General features: G+C 44.6%; 1 protein-coding gene across 1 annotated transcript in view; it reads right to left on the bottom strand.

Moving 5' to 3' along the window:
- The window catches only part of LOC124615289 (very long-chain-fatty-acid--CoA ligase bubblegum), a 192541-nt gene that overhangs the window by 87705 nt on the left and 79480 nt on the right, over positions 1 to 25356 (bottom strand). Inside the window, exon 2 of the mRNA XM_047143066.1 lies at positions 2308 to 2517. Within this exon, the coding sequence (XP_046999022.1) occupies positions 2308 to 2499 (192 nt within the window). The 5' untranslated portion in view covers positions 2500 to 2517. The remainder of the gene's footprint in view (positions 1 to 2307; positions 2518 to 25356) is intronic.

The following is a 25356-nucleotide window of genomic DNA, read 5'->3' as shown; positions in this document are numbered from 1 at the left end:
AATAAAGGAAACAAAAGAAAAGTTCGGAGTAGGTATTAAAATCCATGGAGAAGAAATAAAAACTTTGCGGTTCGCCAATGACATTGTAATTCTGTTAGAGACAGCAAGGGACTTGGAAGAGCAGTTGAACGGAATGGACAGTGTCTTGAAAGGAGGATATAAGATGAACATCAACAAAAGCAAAACGAGGATAATGGAATGTAGTCGAATTAAGTCGGGTGATGCTGAGGGAATTAGATTAGGAAATGAGACACTTAAAGTAGTAAAGGAGTTTTGCTATTTGGGGAGCAAAATAACTGATGATGGTCGAAGTAGAGAGGATATAAAATGTAGACTGGCAATGGCAAGGAAAGCGTTTCTGAAGAAGAAAAATTTGTTAACATCGAGTATAGATTTAAATGTCAGGAAGTCGTTTCTGAAAGTATTTGTATGGAGTGTAGCCATGTATGGAAGTGAAACGTGGACGATAAATAGTTTAGACAAGAAGAGAATAAAAGCTTTCGAAATATGGTGCTACAGAAGAATGCTGAAGATTACACTCCTGGAAATGGAAAAAAGAACACATTGACACCGGTGTGTCAGACCCACCATACTTGCTCCGGACACTGCGAGAGGGCTGTACAAGCAATGATCACACGCACGGCACAGCGGACACACCAGGAACCGCGGTGTTGGCCGTCGAATGGCGCTAGCTGCGCAGCATTTGTGCACCGCCGCCGTCAGTGTCAGCCAGTTTGCCGTGGCATACGGAGCTCCATCGCAGTCTTTAACACTGGTATCATGCCGCGACAGCGTGGACGTGAACCGTATGTGCAGTTGACGGACTTTGAGCGAGGGCGTATAGTGGGCATGCGGGAGGCCGGGTGGACGTACCGCCGAATTGCTCAACACGTGGGGCGTGAGGTCTCCACAGTACATCGATGTTGTCGCCAGTGGTCGGCGGAAGGTGCACGTGCCCGTCGACCTGGGACCGGACCGCAGCGACGCACGGATGCACGCCAAGACCGTAGGATCCTACGCAGTGCCGTAGGGGACCGCACCGCCACTTCCCAGCAAATTAGGGACACTGTTGCTCCTGGGGTATCGGCGAGGACCATTCGCAACCGTCTCCATGAAGCTGGGCTACGGTCCCGCACACCGTTAGGCCGTCTTCCGCTCACGCCCCAACATCGTGCAGCCCGCCTCCAGTGGTGTCGCGACAGGCGTGAATGGAGGGACGAATGGAGACGCGTCGTCTTCAGCGATGAGAGTCGCTTTTTCCTTGGTGCCAATGATGGTCGTATGCGTGTTTGGCGCCGTGCAGGTGAGCGCCACAATCTGGACTGCATACGACCGAGGCACACAGGGCCAACACCCGGCATCATGGTGTGGGGAGCGATCTCCTACACTGGCCGTACACCACTGGTGATCGTCGAGGGGACACTGAATAGTGCACGGTACATCCAAACCGTCATCGAACCCATCGTTCTACCATTCCTAGACCGGCAAGGGAACTTGCTGTTCCAACAGGACAATGCATGTCCGCATGTATCCCGTGCCACCCAACGTGCTCTAGAAGGTGTAAGTCAACTACCCTGGCCAGCAAGATCTCCGGATCTGTCCCCCATTGAGCATGTTTGGGACTGGATGAAGCGTCGTCTCACGCGGTCTGCACGTCCAGCAGGAACGCTGGTCCAGCTGAGGCGCCAGGTGGAAATGGCATGGCAAGCCGTTCCACAGGACTACATCCAGCATCTCTACGATCGTCTCCATGGGAGAATAGCAGCCTGCATTGCTGCGAAAGGTGGATATACACTGTACTAGTGCCGACATTGTGCATGCTCTGTTGCCTGTGTCTATGTGCCTGTGGTTCTGTCAGTGTGATCATGTGATGTATCTGACCCCAGGAATGTGTCAATAAAGTTTCCCCTTCCTGGGACAATGAATTCACGGTGTTCTTATTTCAATTTCCAGGAGTGTAGATGGATAGATCACATAACTAATGAGGAGGTATTGAATAGAATTGGGGAGAAGAGGAGCTTGTGGCACAACTTGACAAGAAGAAGGGATCGGTTGGTAGGACATGTTCTGAGACATCGAGGGATCACCAATTTAGTATTGGAGGGCAGCGTGGAGGGTAAAAATCGTAGAGGGAGACCAAGAGATGAATACACTAAGCAGATTCAGAAGGATGTAGGCTGCAGTAGGTACTGGGAGATGAAGAGGCTTGCACAGGAATGAGTAGCATGGAGAGCTGCATCAAACCAGTCTCAGGAGTGAAGACCACAACAACAACAACAACAAGCACTGCGCGGTCACCATACTCACCCGGCTGAGCTGCGAACGCAGCACGGTGGTGGAAGCCGTGATGATGCTGGAGCTGCTGGAGCAGGTGCGGTGCTCCGACACCACCGTGTGGCTGCGGCTGTGGCCGTTCATCTTGTTGGCCGCCTCCTCCACCAAGCGCGAGCTCTCCGCCGCAGAAATCCCGCCACTCGTCGTGATCACGTTTACCTCCATGGTGCTGCGCCTCTAGTCCTGCAACACACACATCACAGGACACGCGTCAGCACAGACTGCTGCACTCTACAGACTTCTCTTATCTCTATTATTACTGTATTCTAGAGCCCGCCCAGTCAGCCGTTCGGTCTAACGCACTGCTTTCCGTGCGGAAAGGCGTGCCGGTCCCCCGCACGAATCTGCCCGGCGGATTAGTGTCGAGGTCCGGTGTGCCGGCCAGTCTGTGGATGGTTTTTAAGGCGGTTTTCCATCTGCCTCGGCGAATGCGGGCTGGTTCCCCTTATATCACCTCAGTTACACTATGTCGGCGATTGCTGCGCAAACACTGTCCCCAGGTAAGCGTGCACCATAGTTACTCTACCATCCAAACTTTGGGGTAAGACGTTCCCGGTGGGTCCACTGGGGGCAGAACTGCACAATAACCCTGGGTTCGGTATGGGGCGGTGGTGGGTGAGTGGACTGCTGTAGACTGTTGTGAGGTTGTGAGCCACTGAGGCCTATTGCGGGGACGAAGTCTCTCCGTCGTTTCTAGGTCCCCAGTTCAATACAATACTGTTTTCTAGAATAGTATCTCAGTAATACCCACAGCAAATAACAGTTTGGATTTCAGAACAATTTTTCTACTGAAAATGCCATTTACATGTTCACTCACCAGATTTTACAAGAATTAAAACAATAAAATAGCACTGACTGTGACTCCAATATTCTTCTAGATAAATTGAAGTTTTATGGAATGCAGGAAGTTGTACTTAGCAGTTCAACCATTGTAGTTCAAGATTGTCATTCTGACTTATGAGAAATCATGTATGCGGTTCCCTAAAGCTCAGTCTTAGGTCAACCGCTATTTCTCATGTATATAAAAGATCTTCCGCATAATACACAACAAGCAGAATCAGTTCTTTTTGCAGATGACACTAATATTGTATTCAATCCAAGCGTACATACAGAATCGCAAGAAATAGTAAACAATGTTATTAAAAGTATTATGGAACGGTTTTCTGTGAATGGTCTCACCCTCAATTCTGTAACATATTCAGTTCTGCACATCTGAGGTTACTACTATGCCAATGATAAGAGTAACACATTGCGAGGAAATAATAAATAGGGTTCAAACTTCAAAATTCTTAGGTGTTCATACTGACGAGAATTTAAACTGGAAAAAGCATATTTGGGAACTCCTAAACCAACTTACTTCAGCCACATTTGAACTTATAATCATTGCAAATCGTGGGAGGAGACAAACCAGTAAGCTAACATATTTAGTGTATTTTCAATCAGTAATGTCATCCAGAATAATGCTTTGGGGTAACTCGACTTTAAGAAAGAAAGTCTTAATTGCGCAGAACCGTCTTCTAAGAGTAATATGTGGGGCACACCCACCATCATATTGTAGATATCTGTTTAAAGAGCTTGGCTGTCTGGCCACTGCTTCAGAGTATATTTATTCCCTCATGAAGTTTGATATAAATAATCCACTACAGATCAAAAGAATCTACGATACCAGAATGATATTCTGCGATTAAAAAAAAAAGGTTGTCTTTAGCACAAAAAGTATGCACAATGCAGCAACAAAAATTTTTATAACATGGCCAGGGATATAAAACGTCTATAGAGCATCTATGGAATGAGCGTTCACGAGCGCAGAACAGATTTTTTTTCGGGAGCACACAATGCCTCGAAGTGACGTGCCTCTGGTGTGGTGTAGGGTTTGATTGTAAACTTCCTACACATTCTAAATGTCGTTAAATCTGCAGAAGAGACAAGTCCTGTTCAAAAGCATCACCGATATTGTGCAATCGATCATAGGCATCTTAACAATTTTCATTCCATTGTTGTTGTTGTTGTTGTCCTCAGTCCTGAGACTAGTTTGATGCAGACCTGGAATAATTTTTACTTCAGGCTTTGAAGCTGCGCCGGGTAGCCGCTAGGTCTAGGGCATCTTGTCACGGTCCGCGCGGCTCCCCCCGTCGGAGGTTCGAGTCCTCCCTCGGGCATGAGTGTGTGTGTTGTTGTTAGCGTAAGTTACTTTAAGTTAGATTAAGTAGTGTGTAAGCTTAGGGACCGATGACCTAAGCAGTTTGGTCCCATAAGATCTAACCACAAATTTACATTTTTTACAGACTTTGAAGAGATAAACACAAGGGCTTTTCGCTTGATGCGACAAGTGGGACATCTCAGATGTCGCTGTCTTTTTATAGGAGAAGGAGGGACAGATTCTTTTCCGCACTTTATCGTATTATCGAGACTGTTTTAGTAAAAAGTGCTGCGGTGACTTTGGGCAAGGGCTTACTAGGACGTCAAAGTGGAAGTTTGCCGAAAAACTTCGAATTTGCAGCAATGGCTTTCAGGAAATCCAAATTATCACACTTTGAAATATTTCTAGGGTACAATCTTCATTCTTAGTGGAACTAAAATATTATTCGCATATAATGATTGTCCACGTCATAGTTAGTTCTCCCATTGTGACTGCATTAAAAAGCATAATGGCTTATAGATCTGTATAATCCGAAGAACTGATATGCGCATACTTTCAAAGAATTGATTGGTACCACACTCTCACACTTCCCAGTTCATATAGCATTTGTCTTGTAAATATACGGTCATACAATCACATAAATGAATTCTGCACTGTGTCTCGATATTTTTCAACGCATAAAGTGCCTCTTATCAGTGTAATACGCATAATTAGACCTTTGTGATATTTATCTATTAAAAGTAACATGGTCTCCTTAAACATATTTCGGTCTGTATCCTTAGTAATAGTTGTTTACTTTTTCCGTTACTACAAATAAAAGTGTAAATGTTAGGGAAAGACGCATAATGTTGGAGTTTCGGCCTTAGTGCAAAACGTAAACAGTGTTACTGTAAAGAAATTTGCAAACGTCTCCAAAATAATGTTAAAAATACTTTTTTTTTTCAGCGAATAAAATTTCTTCGAGGTTCCTTTATTAGGCCGCTTTATACGGATAATGCGGCCTTGAAGAAAATTCATTCCGTTTTTTAAAAAATTAAAGATTTTTTTAAGATTATTTTAGAGTGTTTTTGAAATTTCCTTTAAATATCAATGTATAGGCTAACTTCAAAATACTCCATATCTAAACGGCATTATATGAAAGTCACTTGTCAATCCTAGATCAGCGTTGGCATCATGCTTAGTCCACTGATATTTTTCCTATCCTATTTGGCTTTTTGTTCAGTTTTCGTTATTGGGGCTAAAACAGAGCTGCTCAGCCGGGCCGGCCGAGGTGCCCGAGCGGTTCTAGGCGCTACAGACTGGAACCGCGCAACCGCTACGGTCGCCGGTTCGAATCCTGCCTCGGGCATGGATGTGTGTGATGTCCTTAGGTTAGTTAGGTTTAAGTAGTTCTAAGTTCTAGGGGACTGATGACCTGAGAAGTTAAGTCCCATAGTGATCAGAGCCATTTGAACCATTTTGCTCAGCCGGTGAGCGACTCGGAGTTTCTGAGTAGTGCGTCCCCTCCAGTTATCGCCGGCGGTGCTTTAGGGACAGACAAGCGACTCGGAACTCGGCCGGCGCATGGTGCAGTCATTTGACTCGAGTGTAGCTAGTTAGCCGATCCAGTTAGCTGACGAGTAACTCCGCGTTTGCGACTAGTACGTGCACCTGGTGCTATCGTAGGAGGCACGGATGAGGCTGCCATTTGACGAAGGAAAGCGGGCGGGAACTGACACTGTGTGTTCTTATATTCTTTATGTATCATACAGAGATGCAGGTAACGTTGAAGTTTATATACATTGGCAAATCTATTTTCAAATGTGCTTTATTATTACGTTTGTGATCCGACTCCGTAATCGTGATCGTCAAAGCGCGCTTTTGTTGTGGCGCTCGACCCGAAGATACATCAACACGAATACCGATTTCGCAAAATTTTCACTGCCAGTATTTGGTTTGAAAAGGGAGGAGACGTACGGGCCAATGTCCTGGATTAAATTCTAAACATTTCCGCAGCGTCTCATGAAGTGAAGTGAAGACACGTGGTGGTGAGCCGTCCGTTTGATGGGGACATTAAGCTCTGCAGCACCGTTAGTGCTCTTCGAGAGAAATAGGATATGAGCTGGCACCGGGTTTCATCCTCTCCTCCTTTTCATCCATACCAACACAAACCCAACACTACGCTGTACAAACACGTGAAACAGTCATCTACACGACACTTGTCACTTCAAAACAGTTGCGAGGAAGGCAGTGGCAAACCACCTCCACCAGCACCTTAATGGAACGGTCATGCAATTCCAGCATCTGCCCCCTAACATAATTCCCTCAGTATGGGACTGCTTTGATTTTTGATTGATCTGAAAATAAATACTCCTTCGATATGTGAAAATGGAGGTCTTTGAAAGAATGGAGAAACAAAAAGCTACATTTAGCTTGTGTAAGCAGCCGTATGCCACAGGTGGAGGGACATCAGCGAGGAACCAAACTAGAGATGTATGAGGAAGCGTCCTGAAGTCTGCCTTCACGTGAACGACGTCCATGTGGAACACTTGTTATGCGTCTACCCTCAAGTGTGTATCTGCAGTTTGTATCCTCGGAGACAATGTTACAATGGGTTCACGTATTCAGTTGGAATAGATCGTATCGGGGAAACTATTGGTTTCCGGACTTATGGTTATTTGGATTGTTTGCTTGTTTCAGAGTCTTTTACTCACCCCCTTCCTTTTGTATCTACAATAGTCAAATACCTGCATATACCTGTATGTAAATATGTAATTCAGTGATACATGAGGGACATATCATAAATAATGCACAGGTTGGTATTACTGTAGATTGATGCAATAAAAACGAAAATTACTTAGATGCAGTTTTGAGCTTGAGGAAGAAGCACGCGTTTTTCTTTTTTCGCTGCGTTTTCTGACAGAAAATTGGTGATAGGTAGAAATGGACCCTGCAGAGGTCCGGCGTACTGTGAATGTTGAAGGCCAGTGGTCGTTCATCAAGATCGAAACTTAACTCAGCAAAAATCCGACAGACATCCACACTGCGTTAAGTGAAGTTTTTGGTGAGTATACAGTGAACCGTACGCAGTTTCACGTTGGGTTAATCATTGTTGTGGTGGTCGTATGAGCATAGACGATAATCCAAGACCCGGAAGGCCAAAAGCGTCAACAGATTAAAAAAGTGTGGACCTTATGGCAGATGCCCTTGAAGAAGATCGCATTGCGACTTGTGAGAAACTCTCTGAAGCCACGGGAATTCCTCCTTTATCAGTATTCCGTATTTTGACAAGTGATTTGAAGAAGAGAAAAATTTTTGCGAGATGGGTCCCACACTGTTTGATTGCTGAAGAGAAGCAGAAAAGCTTGGACATTGCAACCTTGCTCAAACAATGATTCGCGAGTAAAGATCAAGAATTCTTGTGTCGAATTGTCGCTATTGATGAAACGTGAATTAGAGTTTTTAACAGGAGCTGAAATCACAATCCGATGAGTGGAGAGCTTCAGATTCTCCGCGTCCAAAAAAATTTCGACGCTCTCAGTCAAAGCTCAAGCAGATGATTTTTGCTTATGATCACCATGGAATCGTCACGACAGACAGGCTCTCATGTCTCTCATGTGGTATAAGTGTCACAGCAGTGTATTATTCTAATTTCAGGCAGAACCTGCGCAAAAAATGTACAAAATCCGACATCCGTTGCTCGAGTCTGGGCCGCACATTCCCCACGCAATGCTCGCCCGCCTGTCGGCTATATTCTGGCGCAGAAACTGCGTGAATACGGATGGGAAGTGTTGTCGCATTCTCCACACAGCCCGGACATGAGTCCACCAGCTTCGACTTGGAGTGTACTGAAGAACTGTAAAGAGATACTGAAAAAAAAGATGTAAGTAAACAAAGTGTGCATTATTCAAGAAATGTCCCACGAAATACTTTCGTAAGCCTGAGAAGAAATTGCGTAGTTAAAGGTATTAAACATTCTGACCCCATGATTCACTGGTCCGTTTCGCCCCGGTACATTTTGTTGGCGTGTGGCTTTCTCCTAGACATTCTTCCGTTGTACCCCTTTCAAATACCTTCCGAACAGCTGATTCACTCCCTTGCTTACCACATTACTGCAGCAGCTGTACCGCAATTTCAGGTGCATCTAGTCGAGGATTAAGCTTCATCTGTCTTATGATTAATCGGCTGCGTCTTTCATTTAGCTTCCTTGGGCGCTCTTTTGTAGAGTCATATTTAAAGCGATGTTCCTTTTAAAATCGTCTTACAATATCCCCAACCGTATTCCTATGTGTAATCACCAGACAAGCAACATCTCTACGAGTGCGACCATTCACAAGCTTGTAGATGGCAATTTGTTGTTCGAACGTCGTGTTAGTCCCATTGCTACCTTGTAGCCCAGGCAAGACGGGGGAACTACACTCCTGGAAATGGAAAAAAGAACACATTGACACCGGTGTGTCAGACCCACCATACTTGCTCCGGACACTGCGAGAGGGCTGTACAAGCAATGATCACACGCACGGCACAGCGGACACACCAGGTACCGCGGTGTTGGCCGTCGAATGGCGCTAGCTGCGCAGCATTTGTGCACCGCCGCCGTCAGTGTCAGCCAGTTTGCCGTGGCATAAGGAGCTACATCGCAGTCTTTAACACTGGTAGCATGCCGCGACAGCGTGGACGTGAACCGTATGTGCAGTTGACGGACTCTGAGCGAGGGCGTATAGTGGGCATGCGGGAGGCCGGGTGGACGTACCGCCGAATTGCTCAACACGTGGGGCGTGAGGTCTCCACAGCACATCGATGTTGTCGCCAGTGGTCGGCGGAAGGTGCACGTGCCCGTCGACCTGGGACCGGACCGCAGCGACGCACGGATGCACGCCAAGACCGTAGGATCCTACGCAGTGCCGTAGGGGACCGCACCGCCACTTCCCAGCAAATTAGGGACACTGTTGCTCCTGGGGTATCGGCGAGGACCATTCGCAACCGTCTCCATGAAGCTGGGCTACGGTCCCGCACACCATTAGGCCGTCTTCCGCTCACGCCCCAACATCGTGCAGCCCGCCTCCAGTGGTGTCGCGACAGGCGTGAATGGAGGGACGAATGGAGACGTGTCGTCTTCAGCGATGAGAGTCGCTTCTGCCTTGGTGCCAATGATGGTCGTATGCGTGTTTGGCGCCGTGCAGGTGAGCGCAACAATCAGGACTGCATACGACCGAGGCACACAGGGCCAACACCCGGCATCATGGTGTGGGGAGCGATCTCCTACACTGGCCGTACACCACTGGTGATCGTCGAGGGGACACTGAATAGTGCACGGTACATCCAAACCGTCATCGAACCCATCGTTCTACCATTCCTAGACCGGCAAGGGAACTTGTTGTTCCAAGAGGACAATGCACGTCCGCATGTATCCCGTGCCACCCAACGTGCTCTAGAAGGTGTAAGTCAACTACCCTGGCCAGCAAGATCTCCGGATCTGTCCCCCATTGAGCATGTTTGGGACTGGATGAAGCGTCGTCTCACGCGGTCTGCACGTCCAGCACGAACGCTGGTCCAACTGAGGCGCCAGGTGGAAATGGCATGGCAAGCCGTTCCACAGGACTACATCCAGCATCTCTACGATCGTCTCCATGGGAGAATAGCAGCCTGCATTGCTGCGAAAGGTGGATATACACTGTACTAGTGCCGACATTGTGCATGCTCTGTTACCTGTGTCTACGTGCCTGTGGTTCTGTCAGTGTGATCATGTGGTGTATCTGACCCCAGGAATGTGTCAATAAAGTTTCCCCTTCCTGGGACAATGAATTCACGGTGTTCTTATTTCAATTTCCAGGAGTGTATAACAAGTGAGCCAACGGAAAGAAACAGGTCGTATTGTAGTACGCGTAACAAGCTTTTATGCGAGGGAATTCAGGTTATCCTCTTACTTGTCCGAATATTAACGATTCATTCATTTAAGACCCTTCCAAATTAACAATTAAAAAACATATTTTTATTAAAATTTAACAGCGATCCCTTGAAGTTTTGTTATTTAACTGCTATCTCTCTACACATGCGGAGCATTTTTGTGTGCATTTGATACATAATCACTCAATTGACATCGAAAAACATTACAAACAATGCATGGCCGAAAATTAATGAGGGCTTTTTGTATCTGCTGAGGCCTTATGCTGCGCTAGCGGTTTTTCTCGGTCGTCGCGCCGATTGAATAAATGCAGACCTACTAACGTCTCGAACTTGGCCTGGTTAGTATGGCGCCCATCTGGGAGGAATACGTGCGACAGCCTTGGCAGGCGAGTTGCTTAACAGGGCAGCATCGCGACGGCGACGGCATCTGGTGACCGCGGCGAGGGCAGCCGAACTTTCAGCTTTGGACACGCCGGGGTCAGCGGCGGCTGGGGTGAGCAGCGCCTATCGCAGGGCAGCGCATATCGCCCGGCCGGTCGCGGATCAACGCACGCACTTTCACTCTAGCGTCCTTCCCGACGCCAGCATCCGCTTGGTCGTCTCCTGTATCACGTCGGAGAAAAAGTCCGATAGCTTAGGCTATATTTTCAGACGGACTGAAAGTAGTTGCTCGATATGCCCCCTTCAGAAATCCTTCACAACCTAACCCCAAGCTGGCGGCGTATTTGCGATAAGACGAAACATTGCATAAAGCCAGATATCTAAGCGCCATTCGTGTCCGCTTATAACAACGGTTTGTACAGCCCATCCTGCCTAGCACCGAATCGGCAAATAAGCAAACACAGCCGTGACAAGATGACGTAGCGCCAAGTCCAAAGCGCACACAAGCGAATTTTCAACACTTAACCATACCAAAAACGACTCATATCAATAATATTTTTGAATAACTTGCAGTTCTTTCCGCCAGCTGAACTGTTGTAATGTCCAATGTTCAAATGTGTGTGAATTCCTAAGGGACCAAACTGCTAAGGTCACCGGTCCCTAGACTTACGCACTAATTAAATTAACTTAAACTAACTTATGCTAATAACAACACACACACCCATACCCGAAGAAGGACTCGAAACTCCGACTGAAGGGGCCGCACAGTTCGTGACATGACGCCTCAAACCGCGCGGCGAACTGTTGTAGAAAATTTAGGAAATTTGTGATAAGTTCCTATGTGACCAAGCTGCGGAGGTCATCGATCCCTAGGCTTACACACTACTTAATCTAACTTAAACTAACTTACGCTAATGACAACACACACACCCATGCCCGAGGGAGGACTCGAATCTACGAGGGGGGGGAGCAGCGCGAACCGTGGCAAGACGCTTCACACCGCGCGGCTTGTAGAAATATAATTTTATCCAAGTGACTATCAGACGAAATAAAAACAAGGCAGAATATGATATTACATTACACATGATTTCTATAAGTCAGGATTTCCATTTGTTGACTTTAAATATTTTATAACAATTCCTGTAGCACAGTTTATATGATAATTTTCGAATAATGTATATTTTCCTAATAGTGCAACTGTTCCGTATTTATTCCCTGTAGTCGTCACAAAAATGCGAAGTGTCTATTGGATGACGAAAACAAACATCTCAAAAAAGAATAATTGATGCATTCAGGCACATCACAGTAATTACTAGCTCTACTTGGACAGAGCTGGAATAGCGTAAAAAATGGTCGTGGCGACTGTTTTCCATATCGTGCTGCATACTTGATCAAATTCGTAAGCTGTGGTGATGCAAACTGACAATGAATAAAGAACTGAAGATTAACAATACTGTTCCGATAAAGAACATGAAATGACAAACGCCTAACGGAAATTATATTGCCCGTTAATTTCCTGAAAAATGCTTTAGACTGTCAAAAATTTTTTTATCGAGAGGCTGAATCACAATATTAGTTGTGGGTGGAATCCGAATTATATAAATAATCTTTTCGTCGTCCTCGTAAAGACAGAGGTGTCGTCAAGGCCATGTCAAGAGAGGAACAAAAGCAATGAATTATTTTCTGCAAATGGAAAGAAGACGTCGAAAATTATTCTCTCCCATTCTTAGAGATGTTGCTACGTCGATTACAAGATTTTCGCAACCAAACAGTCTTTTTTTTTTTTTTTTTTTTTTTTAATTTTGGTCCCAATTTCCCTTGATGTTCCACAAGACATACGTAAAGCTGCGGAAACAGAAATCCACAGATACTCATCACTGACATTGTTCTATACGAATGTCTCACAACATTCACCGATTGCACAAGCGACTGTCTTTTTGTTTTTTTTTTTTTTTTTTTTTTTTTTTTTTTTTTTTTTTAACTCGAAATGATAAAGTGTGGTTTGCATGAAACTTGACAGACTAGCTTTATATGCAGCATTATAAGGCTAACAGGAAGCTTCGTCTTCGAGTCAGTTACGAATTTCTCTGTAGTATTACCTATTAATGTCATCTCCTCTAGACGTTTGCTTCGTAATTTTGTGACTTTCTTTTCCGGATAATTTCCTGAACTCGTTTATTCAGGTGAAAGAAACCTGGAAATCAATTATGTTTATCCCACTTGCAGTTCAGGGCGCCCAATCTGGCAGATCGAATTCGATAACGGTGCACTGACTCTCGCGAGCAGTTCTAAAGATTTCGAATAATTTTTTTGCACACTTTAGAGAGGTTCATTTTGGCGCCTTTTTGTTACTTCCTGTAAATTTTATTCCGTTTATACAATTCGTGCTCAGATTTTACGAAACGAAACAAGCTTTGCACACTTCTTATGTGTAAGCGGTTTACTCGCTCCTTAGTGTAACTAAAAATAATTATTGCATTTTCTTTCTCAGTGAAAGCTATTACTGCACATGGTTTTGTTCTGAGCGTGGAAAGTAGTCTATTTTTGTTCTGGACTTTAATTACCCCAATAATAGTGGTTCAAGCCACAATTCACGTACCCGTCCGAGTTATTTCCTGTGTCCTCTACTGTTTCCACAATTTCTTACGAAATGTCGACATCATTTAGAATGAATGTCTAAGAAATTTAGTAACAAATAACACGTATGTAGGTCTGCAGGAGAAGCAGGTGATTCCAGTACTTAATATTTCATCTTTACAATGTTGAAAACATTAACTGGATTCCACATTACTGTGAAACTCTGGAAACTGCACAAAGACAGATGCTATTAGCAAGTATATAGAAGAAACTACAAAGCAAATTAATTCAGTTTCATCTCCATTGTTAATACTTAGCGATCCCACAAAGGCAGCTGCTAATTATTATGGATATTAAATGAGTTGCAAATTCGAGCGAATAGTAGCTGAACAGTTTTGTTAGAAAAGCTATCAACAGAAACTGAGATTCGCTTCACAAATTACGATCGCGTTGTGCCGTGTTACCCGTTTACCGATGCGCCAGCATCCAAGAATACGCGCGAGCTGTGTTGCGCGTGTAGTCTGCTATAGGTACGGCAGGGGTATACATTTCAACAGCTGCCTAGCGAACTACGAATGTGGCACACTTCAACATTTTTAAAAAATACTTGCAGTGTGTCATAGCAGATAAAATGTAAACATTGTGTTTCTTTCGGTGTATTATTTCTGCAGAAAAAAATCCAGGGCAAGTTTCGATGTCGTATTCGATTGTTCCCTTGTAGGTACTCAAATTTCGGAGGCTAGGTGCGGCATATGCGCCAGTGTAGACACGATATCTGAACCGTCTGCTACAGGCAGGGGTGTACTAAAGACTGTAACACTTCGAGAGTTAACGTTTTTGGCCGTGGGATGATAATCAGTGCAAGATGCGTGGGTCATATAGCACAGCTGAGATTACTCAGGACTTGGATTTCCTAGATCACTAGTGTCTATGATAGATTTTCTACATAACAGAGTGAATATTTCCACACTCATAAAGAGCCTCACAGTTCGATGATAGGTGTATAGCGACTGGACGTCACATCGCCTGGGAAGAACCATACGGGGCGATCGGCGGTCACTGTCTATGAGATCGCCGCCGATTTGAATGTGGAGCGTCATAACCCCATTTCGAGTTAGACTGTAGGGAGGCACATACACCGCATAGGCTCCAGTAGTCGACGACCGAACAGTGTCTTCCCATGAATTTTGGACACTCAACATACTTGATAGATTTCCTGATAAGACATACACCAGGTTTACTTGCAACACAATTATTGGAAGACGAAAACAGAATTTCAAAAACCATCTTAGCTGTCATGTTTACAAGTTGGGTCTGTATATACTTTTCTATCCCGATCAGCTATCTGTTTTCAGAATGTTGGTTGTTTCAACTGTCCGATTTAGATTGTGCACTGAAGCGAGAGTCTTCTTCTTAAGTCTCAACCATCAGGTTGGTTAGATGCAACTCGCAGTGCTCTTCTGACTTCGGCCTTCCTCTTGAGAGCAGTATAGGTGGGACAGCTGGTATCCTCCATGATCTGGTTGATGTATTTCTGTCTCGGTCTGCTTGTATTCTTCCCTTCTGTTGTCCCCTCAATGATACTTTTAATAACACCATCACGTCTCAGAATACATATGGCCCTTCTCTGTTGGATTGGCCTATGCTTCAAGAGGTAGAGCTTTCCTTCCTCCAACCTTTGCAGCACATCATCATTTGATAATCTGTCTGTCCAGGAAATCTTTAGCTTTCTGCGGTAGCACCACATCTCGCACGCTATGATTATGTGATTTTGCGCTGCTGCGAGTGTCCATGTTTCATTTACACACAGCAGCACACTCCAAACAAACGTATTTCTCAGGCTTTATTGAGTTTTCTGTTTCTTAACTGGATGTGAAAATGTTCATTCTCTTGTTAAAAGCAAGTTTTGCCTGATGGATACGACCTGAAGAACCCTTCTTTGATGTTCCATATGCTATAATTTTATTCCCTAGGCAGGCAAGAATTCGACAGTCTTCAGTCGCTCATTGTTAAGTGAGCATTGGGCAACGGTATTTTGTCTGCTCACTATTAAGATTTTTGTTTTAGCTTAGAATTGAGGGTGTTTTCCATCTGGGCCAGCATCGCTTCTAATTGTTCCGCTTCTTCGCTTACCATTGTTCTGTTGACAGCTAATTTCAACATGTTTATTTTCTTTCCATGAATTTTAGCCGGCCGGAGTGGCCGAGAGGTTCTAGGCGCTACAGTCTGGAACCGCGCGACCGCTACGGCCGTAGGTTGGAATCCTGCTTCGGGCATTGATGTGTGTGATGTCCTTAGGTTAGTTAGGTTTATGTAGTTCTAAGTTCTGGGGGGCTGATGACCACGGCAGTTAAGTCCCATAGTGCTCAGAGCCATTTGAAACATGTGAGCCATGAATTTTAATTCCTCGTACATCACCTACTTTCTCGCTATCTTCATCTGTTGCCCTCTGAATGCATCCATTCAACAAGAAAGCACAGAGTAAGTAGCCCTGTCGTACACCCACCTTAATGGTAGCTGCTTCTTGATGTTCTCCACATCTTACCACGGCCATCTGTTCTCTATACTGTCCCTGCACTACTCTGTCTACGCTGTCATATGGTTTTTCTAAGTCGACGAAAGCAATATATGTATATACCGAGCCTTCTTTAGTGTTTCCTCAAGAATTAACTTGAAGCATTGTTTCTAGTGTGTCGACAGCTCTTCTAAAGCGAACTTTCGTAATATTTCTAATCAGAGAGAGTACGACTTTTTATGGATGCCAGTCAACTCTTAAGGAGAAGGAAGAGGGCGGGGATTGCCGAGAATGAATGTTTAAAACTCGTATCAACGCCGATTAATGCTGTGTAAGTTGTTTTATTAAGCCACCTAAATTATACACGTTTTGTAAAAAAATACGAAGTGGCAGTGGTGGAAGGTTATTCTAATCCAATGTTTTGGAGATGTGAAACAGACAGAAAACATCAGAATGAGTAAGGACACGTTCATATTAAAGCATACAACACTGGCGAATGTTTTCTCATTATCAATTGATTGCATACGAGAGCCTTCGCCACTAAAACAGAACACGGGTACAGCAGTTTACAAACTGGCCACCGATGTAGAATATAGGGTTGTTGCCAATAGTTCAATTTTTCTAATGCAGCAAATTTATCCTCCTTTATGTACAGCCTTCCAATTAACAAAAAATGTGCTTCTCTTCATTTAAGTAAAGGGGATGTGTAACTACCTATTCAGTCGAATACTCCGTATCCATATTTACCAGATTGTGTACAATTATGCAGTGATTACCAATGCATCTTTGTATACGCATCTGTTATTTGGCCGTGTATATTTTATATACTCGTGACGACATCTATGATTATGCTTAAAGACGGATGTATACATAAATTTCCTTCCCTTCACATAGAATCGCTTCGTCGATAGCGATTTGAACTACCGAATAGACTTAATTATTTGCATTTTTTCTTGTTTGCCTGTAGTTCGTGCATCACTGAGGACTAGGTGACAGCTATTATAACCCGAATTCGCTACTTTCACCTGGGCAGAGTGTATAGTACCTGTCAGAGTCACTATTAAGCAGAATAAAGTTATATCTCATGAAAGCTGCTTAAACAGAACTAGTGCTATCAGTTGGATCCTTAAATAAGTTACTAAGTGTCTTTAAGCTTAATCCGTGCTGTCTGCCTCCGGTGGCCGATTAGTGAGCACGGCTGAATGCCATGTGGAGGAAACCGGTTCGATTCACAATGCTACCAGGGATTTTCCTTGGTGGAAGGACTGGCACAGGGTACACACAGCCTCGTGATGCCCATTGAGGGGCAAGCTGACTGAGTAGTTGTGGCTTCAGACCACGAAAACTGACAACGGCTGGAAGAGCGGTGCGCTGACCCACGCCCATCCATGCCACATCCTGTGACGCCATTGGCAAAGGATGACATGGTGGTCGATCGGTGCCTCTGTGCCCGCCAGTACTTGTGGATGGAGCTTACGTTATTTTTACGTAAGTACTGCTACACGACGAGATTCACGACCGTTTTAACGGTAATGAACTTGCGGCGAAATACATGAGCAAGTCAGTTGATTGTCCGAGTACTCAATATTCCTAGATCTACACTGGCAAAGAATGCATCGAGAGTTCCTCCTCGAACGCAGCACCTGCGACCATGTACAGTGCACTGACCAACCATTTCTACGTAATGATCGTGGCGAGAGGCATCAGAATATTATCATCCACGCAGAATGTCATTCTCAGTGGAGAGAAGTCTTCCGAAGTAAGAGTGATTTCAGGAGTGCCGCAGGGGAGTGTCGTACGACCGTTGCTATTCACAATATACATAAATGACCCTGTGGATAACCTCGGAAGTTCACTGAGGCTTTATGCGGATGATGCTGTGGTATTCGAGAGGTTGCAACACTGGAAAATTGTACTGAAATGCAGGAGGATCTGCAACGAATTGACGCATGGTGCAGGGAATGGCAATTGAATCTCAATGTAGACAAGTGTAATGTGCTGCGTATACACAGAAAGAAAAATCCCTTATCATTTAGCTACAAAATAGCAGGTCAGCAACTGGAAGCAGTTAATTCCATAAATTATCTGGGAGTACGTATTAGGAGCGATTTAAAATGGAATGATCATATAAAGTTGATAATCGGTAAAGCAGATGCTAGACTGAGATTCATTGGAAGAATCCTAAGAAAATGCAATCCGAAAACAAAGGAATTAGGTTACAGCACCCTTGTTCGCTCACTGCTTGAATACTGCTCAGCAGTGTGGGATCCGTACCAGATAGGGTTGGTAGAAGACGTAGAGAAGATCCAACGGAGAGCAGCGCGCTGCGTTACAGGATCATTTAGTAATCGCGAAAGCGTTACGGATATGACAGATAAACTCCAGTGGAAGACTCGGCAGGAGAGACGCTCAGTAGCTTGGTACGGCCTTTTGTTGAAGTTTCGAGAACATACCTTCACCGAGGAGTCAAGCAGTATACTGCTCCCTCCTACGTATATCTCGCGAAGAGACCATGAGGATAAAATCAGAGGGAATCGAGCCCACACAGAGGCATACCGTCAATCCTTCTTTCCACTAACAATATGAGACTGGAATAGAAGGGAGAACCGATAGAGGTACTCAAGGTGCCCTCCGCCACACACCGTTAGGTGGCTTGAGGAGTATGGATGTAGATGTAGATCCATACAATCAGATAAAGCATAATGCATCAAATACTGTCCGGATTAAATGTTGGCCGTATTAGTTATATATTTATGAGTAAAACTGAGAATCGTTATGAAATGGAATAAATACGTATAACCAGCAGCAGAGAAGGGGAACGAGAGTCATAGATATTTTGGAAGGGCACTGAAATGTGCATTACGTCTGTTAAATGAAGATCGTGCCAGGTTGGTGTAGTCCGAGCGAAAATGTAAATGAGACGCTCTGTAAGCTTAAAAAGGAATAAAAATAATATATTTTTCACGAAATACTGTGAAGTGAACTTAGCAAACTGATATTAAGGAGGCAATTCTGCTGCCACCATCATATACCTCGCGTAAAGATCGTAAGAATAAAATAAGAGATATGAGGGGCCGTATAGAAGCATTTAAACAATCATTAATCTATCGTCCATTACAGAAAGACACCGATATTGTTCCGAAGGACCTTCTGCCTTGCACTGTACAGGAAACTGTATAAGTGAAGCAGAGATGAATGGGGAATCATTCTAGCGACTATACGGGCCGCTAATGGAGAAGTCCACTGACATAAGAGACTTTAATAAACGGCAGTTTGTCATGGCCCGGCGCCTGGGAACGAACGTTTCGGGAACGGCGAAGATGGTTAACTGTTCGCTTGTATCGTTGTGAGCATCTATGGAAAGCAGCTGAAAGACGAAACGACGAGTAGGCGACAACGTGTTGGACGTCCAGGCCTCACCACAGATTGTGGAGAACGGAGGTGTGATCGCTCTTTAAAGCAAGACACGCGGCAAGATGTGCCAGATCCGACGACAGAGCACAGTGCTGGTGCGAGCACTGGAGTTTCGGAGCACTCTGTTCGGCGCACATTGTTCAGCATGGGCCTCCGCCACACACGACCGCTAGGTGTTACTATTTTGACTCAACGACATCGGCAATTACGATTGCACTGGAGACAGGAAAACCGAGTTTGGACTGTGGATCAATGGAAATACGTTGCCTGATCGGATAAATGACGTTTCTTGTTCCACTAGGTCGGTGACAGGGTCCGGATACGCCGTTACGTGGGAGAACAGCTGCTCGAAACAAGCACTGCGCAACGGACACAGCCCTGTGAATTCATTATTATGCTACAGGTGACATTCGCCTAGGCTTCCATGGGACCTGTGGTAGTATTCGAAGGCGCCTACGGCACAATGAATGTTATACTGGGATGACAAAAGTTATGGAATACCTCCCAATACTATGTCGGACCTTCTTTTGCCCGGCGCAGTGCACCAACTCGGCGCGGCATGGACTCCACAAGTCGTTGGAAGTCCCCTGCAGAAATATTCAGCCACGCTGCCTCTATGGCCGTCCATAATTGGGAAGTGTTGGCGATGCAGCAAGAACTGACCTCTCGACTATGCCCATAAACGTTTGATGGGGTTCGTGTCAGGCGATCTGGGTGGCCAAATCATTCGCTCGAACTGTCCAGAATATTCTTCAGACTAATTGCGAACAACTGTGGCTCGATAGGGTGGCACATTGTCATCCATGAAAATTCCATCGTTCTTTGGGAACATGAAGTCCATGTTTGGATGCAAACGATCTCCAAGTAGCTGAACATAACCATTTCCAGTTAATGATCGATTTATTCCATGTAAACACAACCCACACCATTTTTGAGCCACTACCAGCTTATACAGTGCCTCGCTGACAACTTTGATCCATGGCTTTATGGGATCTGCGCCACACTCAAACCCTACTATCAGCTCTTAGCAACTGAAATCGGGACTCATCTGACCATGCCATGGTTTTGCAGTCGTCTAGGGTCCAATCGATATGGTCACGAGTCCAGGAGAGGCGCTGCAGACGATGTTGTGCTGTTACCAAAGGCACTCGCGTCGGTCGCCTGCTGCCACAGCCCATAAACGTCAAATTTAACCGCTCTGCCGTAACGGACACGTTTTTCGTGTGTCACACATTGATTTATGAGTTTATTTCACGCAGTAATACTGGTCTGTTAGCACTGACAACTCTATGCAAACGCTGCTGCTCTCGGTCGTTAAGTGAAGGCCGTCGGCTACTGCGTGGCCTGTGGCGAGAGGTGATGTCTGAAATTTCATATTTCGGCACACTCTTGACACTGTTGATCTCGGAATATTGAATTCCCTAACTATTTCCGAAATAGAACTTCCCGTGCGTCTAGTTTCAACTACCACGCGTTTCAAGTCTGTTAACTCCAGCCAGCGGCCATATTCACGTCATAAACCGTTTCAGATGAATTGCCTGAGTACAAATGACAGTTGAGCCAATACAATGCCCTTTTATATCTTGTGTATGTGATATCGCTGCCATCTGTATGTTTGCATGTCGCTATGCCATTACTTTTGTCATCTCAGGCCACCTGCCGCACTTCATGCTTGATGCCTTCCTCGATGACGATTGCATTTTTCAGCAGAATAACTGCCCGTGTCACAAGGTCGGAATCGTGCTACAGTAGTCTGAAGAGCATGATAGCGAACTCCTGTGTTTATCACCAAACTCATCTGATCTGAACCCGACGTAACACGTCTGGAACGCTATCGAGCTGCATCTCCGCCCTCACAATCTACTGCCCCGTAATTTACGAGTAACTGTGTGACCTGTGCATAGACATCTGGTGCCATATGTCTCCGGAGATCCAACAAGGACTTACTGAATCCGTTCCATGCTGAATTGCTGCTGCATTGCATTCCAAAGGTGGACCATAATGTTTTGCCTCGTCAGTGTACTTACGAGGTGCGACAATAAAGATTGATTTTCTTTGCAAAATGTGGCAACCCTGCAGGCTTGCGTAGGCAGAATATCTTTGACCTTGGTCTATAAGCTGCTTCTAGTCCAAGCGGCACATCGATACAACTGCTCAGTCGTGAGTTGTGCTGTAATAAGTTAACACTTGTTTGTGTCTCTCGTCACGGAAATGGAAATGCATAATATTGCGAAAAGGTATGCCATTTCTTTTTGCGTTAAATTGGGTGAAAACGCGACGACATCTTACGGTAACCTTCAGAAGGCTTTTGGAGAGGAGATTATGTCAAGAGCTCAAGTTTTTCGTTGGCATAAAATGTTTAGTGAAGGGAGAACGAATGTTGAAGATGAATATCGCAGTGGAAGACCATCAACCTCACGGACGGATGTCAACTTGGTCAGGGTGCGTGAACTCGTACGATCTGATCGAAAATTATCCGTGAAAATGAATGCAGAAGAACTGAACATCAATCGAAAAACGGTTCGTCTAATAATAACTGAAGATATTGGTACGAGGAAGATTTGTGCAAAAATGGTCCCCAAAACTCTCACATCACAACAGCGAGAAACAAGGAAAAATGTGGTAGCCGATCTGTTAGAGCGAACGGAAATCAATCCAGAATTGGTGAGCCGTGTTATCACTGGTGATGAAAGTTGGTTTTTTCAGTACGATCCAGAGGCGAAACGCCAAATTTGCAATGGTGCTCAAAGGGATCACCCAGAGCAAGAAAAGCTCGCATTTCAAAGTCAAAAGTTAAATGCATGCTTGGGTGCTTCTTTGATCGCAAGGGAATTGTTCATAAAGTGTGGGTGCCTCCTGGACAAACAGTTAACCAATATTACTACAAAGAAATTTTGGAAAGACTTCGTAAAACAGTTCTTCATGTCCGTGCCAACATTGCTAATAACTGGATTCTGCATCACGATAATGCGCCATACCATACTGCTCTGTCAGTACAGCAATTCTTAAGCTCAAAACAAATTTCAGTACTACCACAGCCACCTTATTCACCAGATATCGCTCTGTGCAACTTTTTTCTATTTCCAAGAGCCAAAACGGCGGTCAAGGGACACCATTTTCAAACAACACAAGATCTCCAAAGAGCTGTGACGAGGGTCTTGCAGGATATTACAGAAGCTGAGTTCCAGAAATGTTACCGTCAATGGCAGAAGCGCTGGAAAAAGTGTGTGCAATCAGAGAGGAACTACTTTGAAGGAGACAACACTAAACTTGACTAAAACGGTAAGCAACATTTTTTTTTCAAATCAGTCTCATTACTTTAATGTCGCACCTCGTATATGTAGAGGCAGGGTCAACGTAAAGAAATGTCAATAAGGTGAGGATAGTGATAGCTTATGCTGATGTGAAAGACACATGTAGCAGCCCTTACTAACTGCAACCCTTTGAAGCCACCACCTTCCTTGATGGAGCGGACAAATCCATTGTGATCTGGACTGTCAACGCCTGGGGAACAATAGATTTGTTCGAAGCATCTGATTTCACTTGGCTTAGAAGTGACAAAAGAACAGCCCGAAATCATTACCACCAGTTACCAACAAGGCAGAATGAAATGTGGCTACGCCTCTTAATGGTATGGAGCGTTTTTCTACACCTTTGCGTTCTCTGTTGCAAATGCTCCAACCTTTTAATGAAAATTGCTATGGTCAACTGCTTACAAAACAGCAATATCGTTTTCAAGATAACAACGCGCCTTGTGACTAGATTCAGGCTCGTTTGATGAACAACCTGAACAGTTTCAATAGCTGACATACACACCTAAATCCGGATTCATGAACCCAGCTGAACAACTTTTGGACATGAATGAAGTATGTAGTCCTTCATTTTTAGGGCACAAATATGATGCGAGATCGCTGGGCATGGATCTTTAAACCCTCAGTGGGCGGGGCTGCGCCAACGCGCAAACCATAACGAGAGCGTATGTAGAAAGATAGCACACACAGTAAACAACTAGAGCCACCACACAAAGATGACCAATGCCATCCTGTCAACAGTGAGACATTAACCAGTGAGCCGGTATCACTAACCCAAGCCTCAGAGCCTTAACGAAGGAGAGAGTAGAATTCGAAGCCGAATCTAGATAAAAGCCCTTGTCTCTGTGAGGTCACTTGCTAGTTTAATCTCAGCAGCTTCCTTAATCACAGTGTACCAGTAACTGAAAATGCTCACCAGAATCTTCGTGTTTTTATATTCTATAGAATAAACGGTACCGAGGCAGTGTGCTGAAAATAATGAGAGCAGCCTACCGAAGATCTGAAGTGCCACACAAGCTTTCTCTCGATGCATTTGTGCGTCGAAATATCGGCAGTTCTTGAGTACTTTACCGGCTGCGTTCCTATAATTTATTTAAACATTCGATACTCCGAGAGAGGCTGAAGTTTTGCAGTCTATTCTTGCCCAACCCCTTCGACTACAGCACGCTATCTGTTAAGGGCGAAAAGCAGCTCCTCAAACCTTAAACACCTGTTTGGTATCTACATACGAATCTCACTGTTCTCAGATTAGTTAACGGATAGGTGTTTAAAGTGTACAGCAAGTTGTGTGTGATGTTTAGTGTGTGCGAGACTGCACAAATGGACCATAAGAAAACTTAAAGTCAACGAAATGAAGCACATTCTCACACATCGACAACACCACATAGAAATGGCTTGACAAACACAAAAAAACGCACGTTAAAACGCGTTGTGTGAAAAGTAAAATAAAGAAAATCGTGACTGGTAGCAGAAGAATTATTTATAAACAAACCTATTTGCTTATAACGTTTTCCCTTCCGAACTGTTCATACTAAGATCTCGTGTCGTTTGATAACCTCGTGGCACGTCATCTTTAAGCTGTTCAACGGACAAAAAAAGGTTGTGTAAGTTATCAAACACGTGTTCCACGGTGTTTATAACTACTGAGACGCCCTCCAGTCACAAAACGCGTAAAATTGCTGTTTAGTCAAGTGACAAGTGATAGATGAACGTAAATTCATTTTTTAGTAAATACACGCTACAACCGCCATGCTAAGGCTCCTGGCAGATGCTTACCTTAAGGCTGTAGAGAGCGTGAGTTCTAGCGCGGTAGATCTAAGGGCAGCAGTCAGGCAGCGTCTGTGGGTACTCTTGTAAAGCCATCTTCTTATACCCTGACTACTGGCGGGCCACGATGGCGTGCGTTCTGCAGTAGCTATTCGGAATTGTGTAACTCGGAGGTACAATAGAATGCGAACGCAGTGATGCCTTTGACAGTAGTAATTACATGTGCGTAGCCAGGCCGCGTGGGAATGAGTTAATAACTATGTTGAAGTTGAGTATAGGCTCCACACGCGACGTTGGCAGAGGGAACTCATCCTGTAAACGTCGTTGGTTCCGTCGTGGTGTTCGGCGCTGCGCGGGTAGTATATTCTGATACCAGACCACTAGGAGATATTTTTGTGTTTTCAAAAAAATACCGTTGTCTGAGGGTCAGTAACATCTCAGGATCTCTTCCACTAATTATTTCTGACCTTAAGCGTAATTGTAAACAAAGAGCTGTCAATAACGCAAAATTACGTAACGCAAGGCATTGGACGAAAGCACGGCCAAATATGTGTTTAGTGAGGAATGCTGTTACGTTTCTGTGAAGCCTATAGAGACAATCAAGCTGTATTATTGGAAGCTTTTCCCCTAGACTGACAAATAATGATGACTAAGGAAGAAGCTGAATCAATAAGATATTTTGGAGGAAGTTTCATAAACTCAAAAGGGGATAACGAGCATGTAATGAGGTTAACTCAATGCGCGCAGGTATGTGTGAGACATGGAAATGAGACTTAAACTTTAGTAAACCCTAAATTTAAAGTTGTTACGAGAAATAATAGAATATCTAAAATAAAAAAAACCTTAAAGAATTTAAACAACTAAGTTTCCATTCAGGTCCAGCAGTACCGAGATAACGCGTTAGATATAGCTAGCTTGTAGAGAGACATACGTGGGTAAGGAGGAAAGTTCCCGATCTGGCAGAAAGATGGAGTTGGCGTAACTGTTCCTTTTTTGTTATGCTCAGTTTGTACCGCTGATAAAAACTAACC

The sequence above is a fragment of the Schistocerca americana genome, chromosome 5 (genome assembly GCF_021461395.2).
Source record: "Schistocerca americana isolate TAMUIC-IGC-003095 chromosome 5, iqSchAmer2.1, whole genome shotgun sequence".
Taxonomy (NCBI): domain Eukaryota; kingdom Metazoa; phylum Arthropoda; class Insecta; order Orthoptera; family Acrididae; genus Schistocerca; species Schistocerca americana.
Note: the sequence above shows the minus strand (reverse complement) of the source record. Positions and strands in the feature narration are given on the sequence as shown.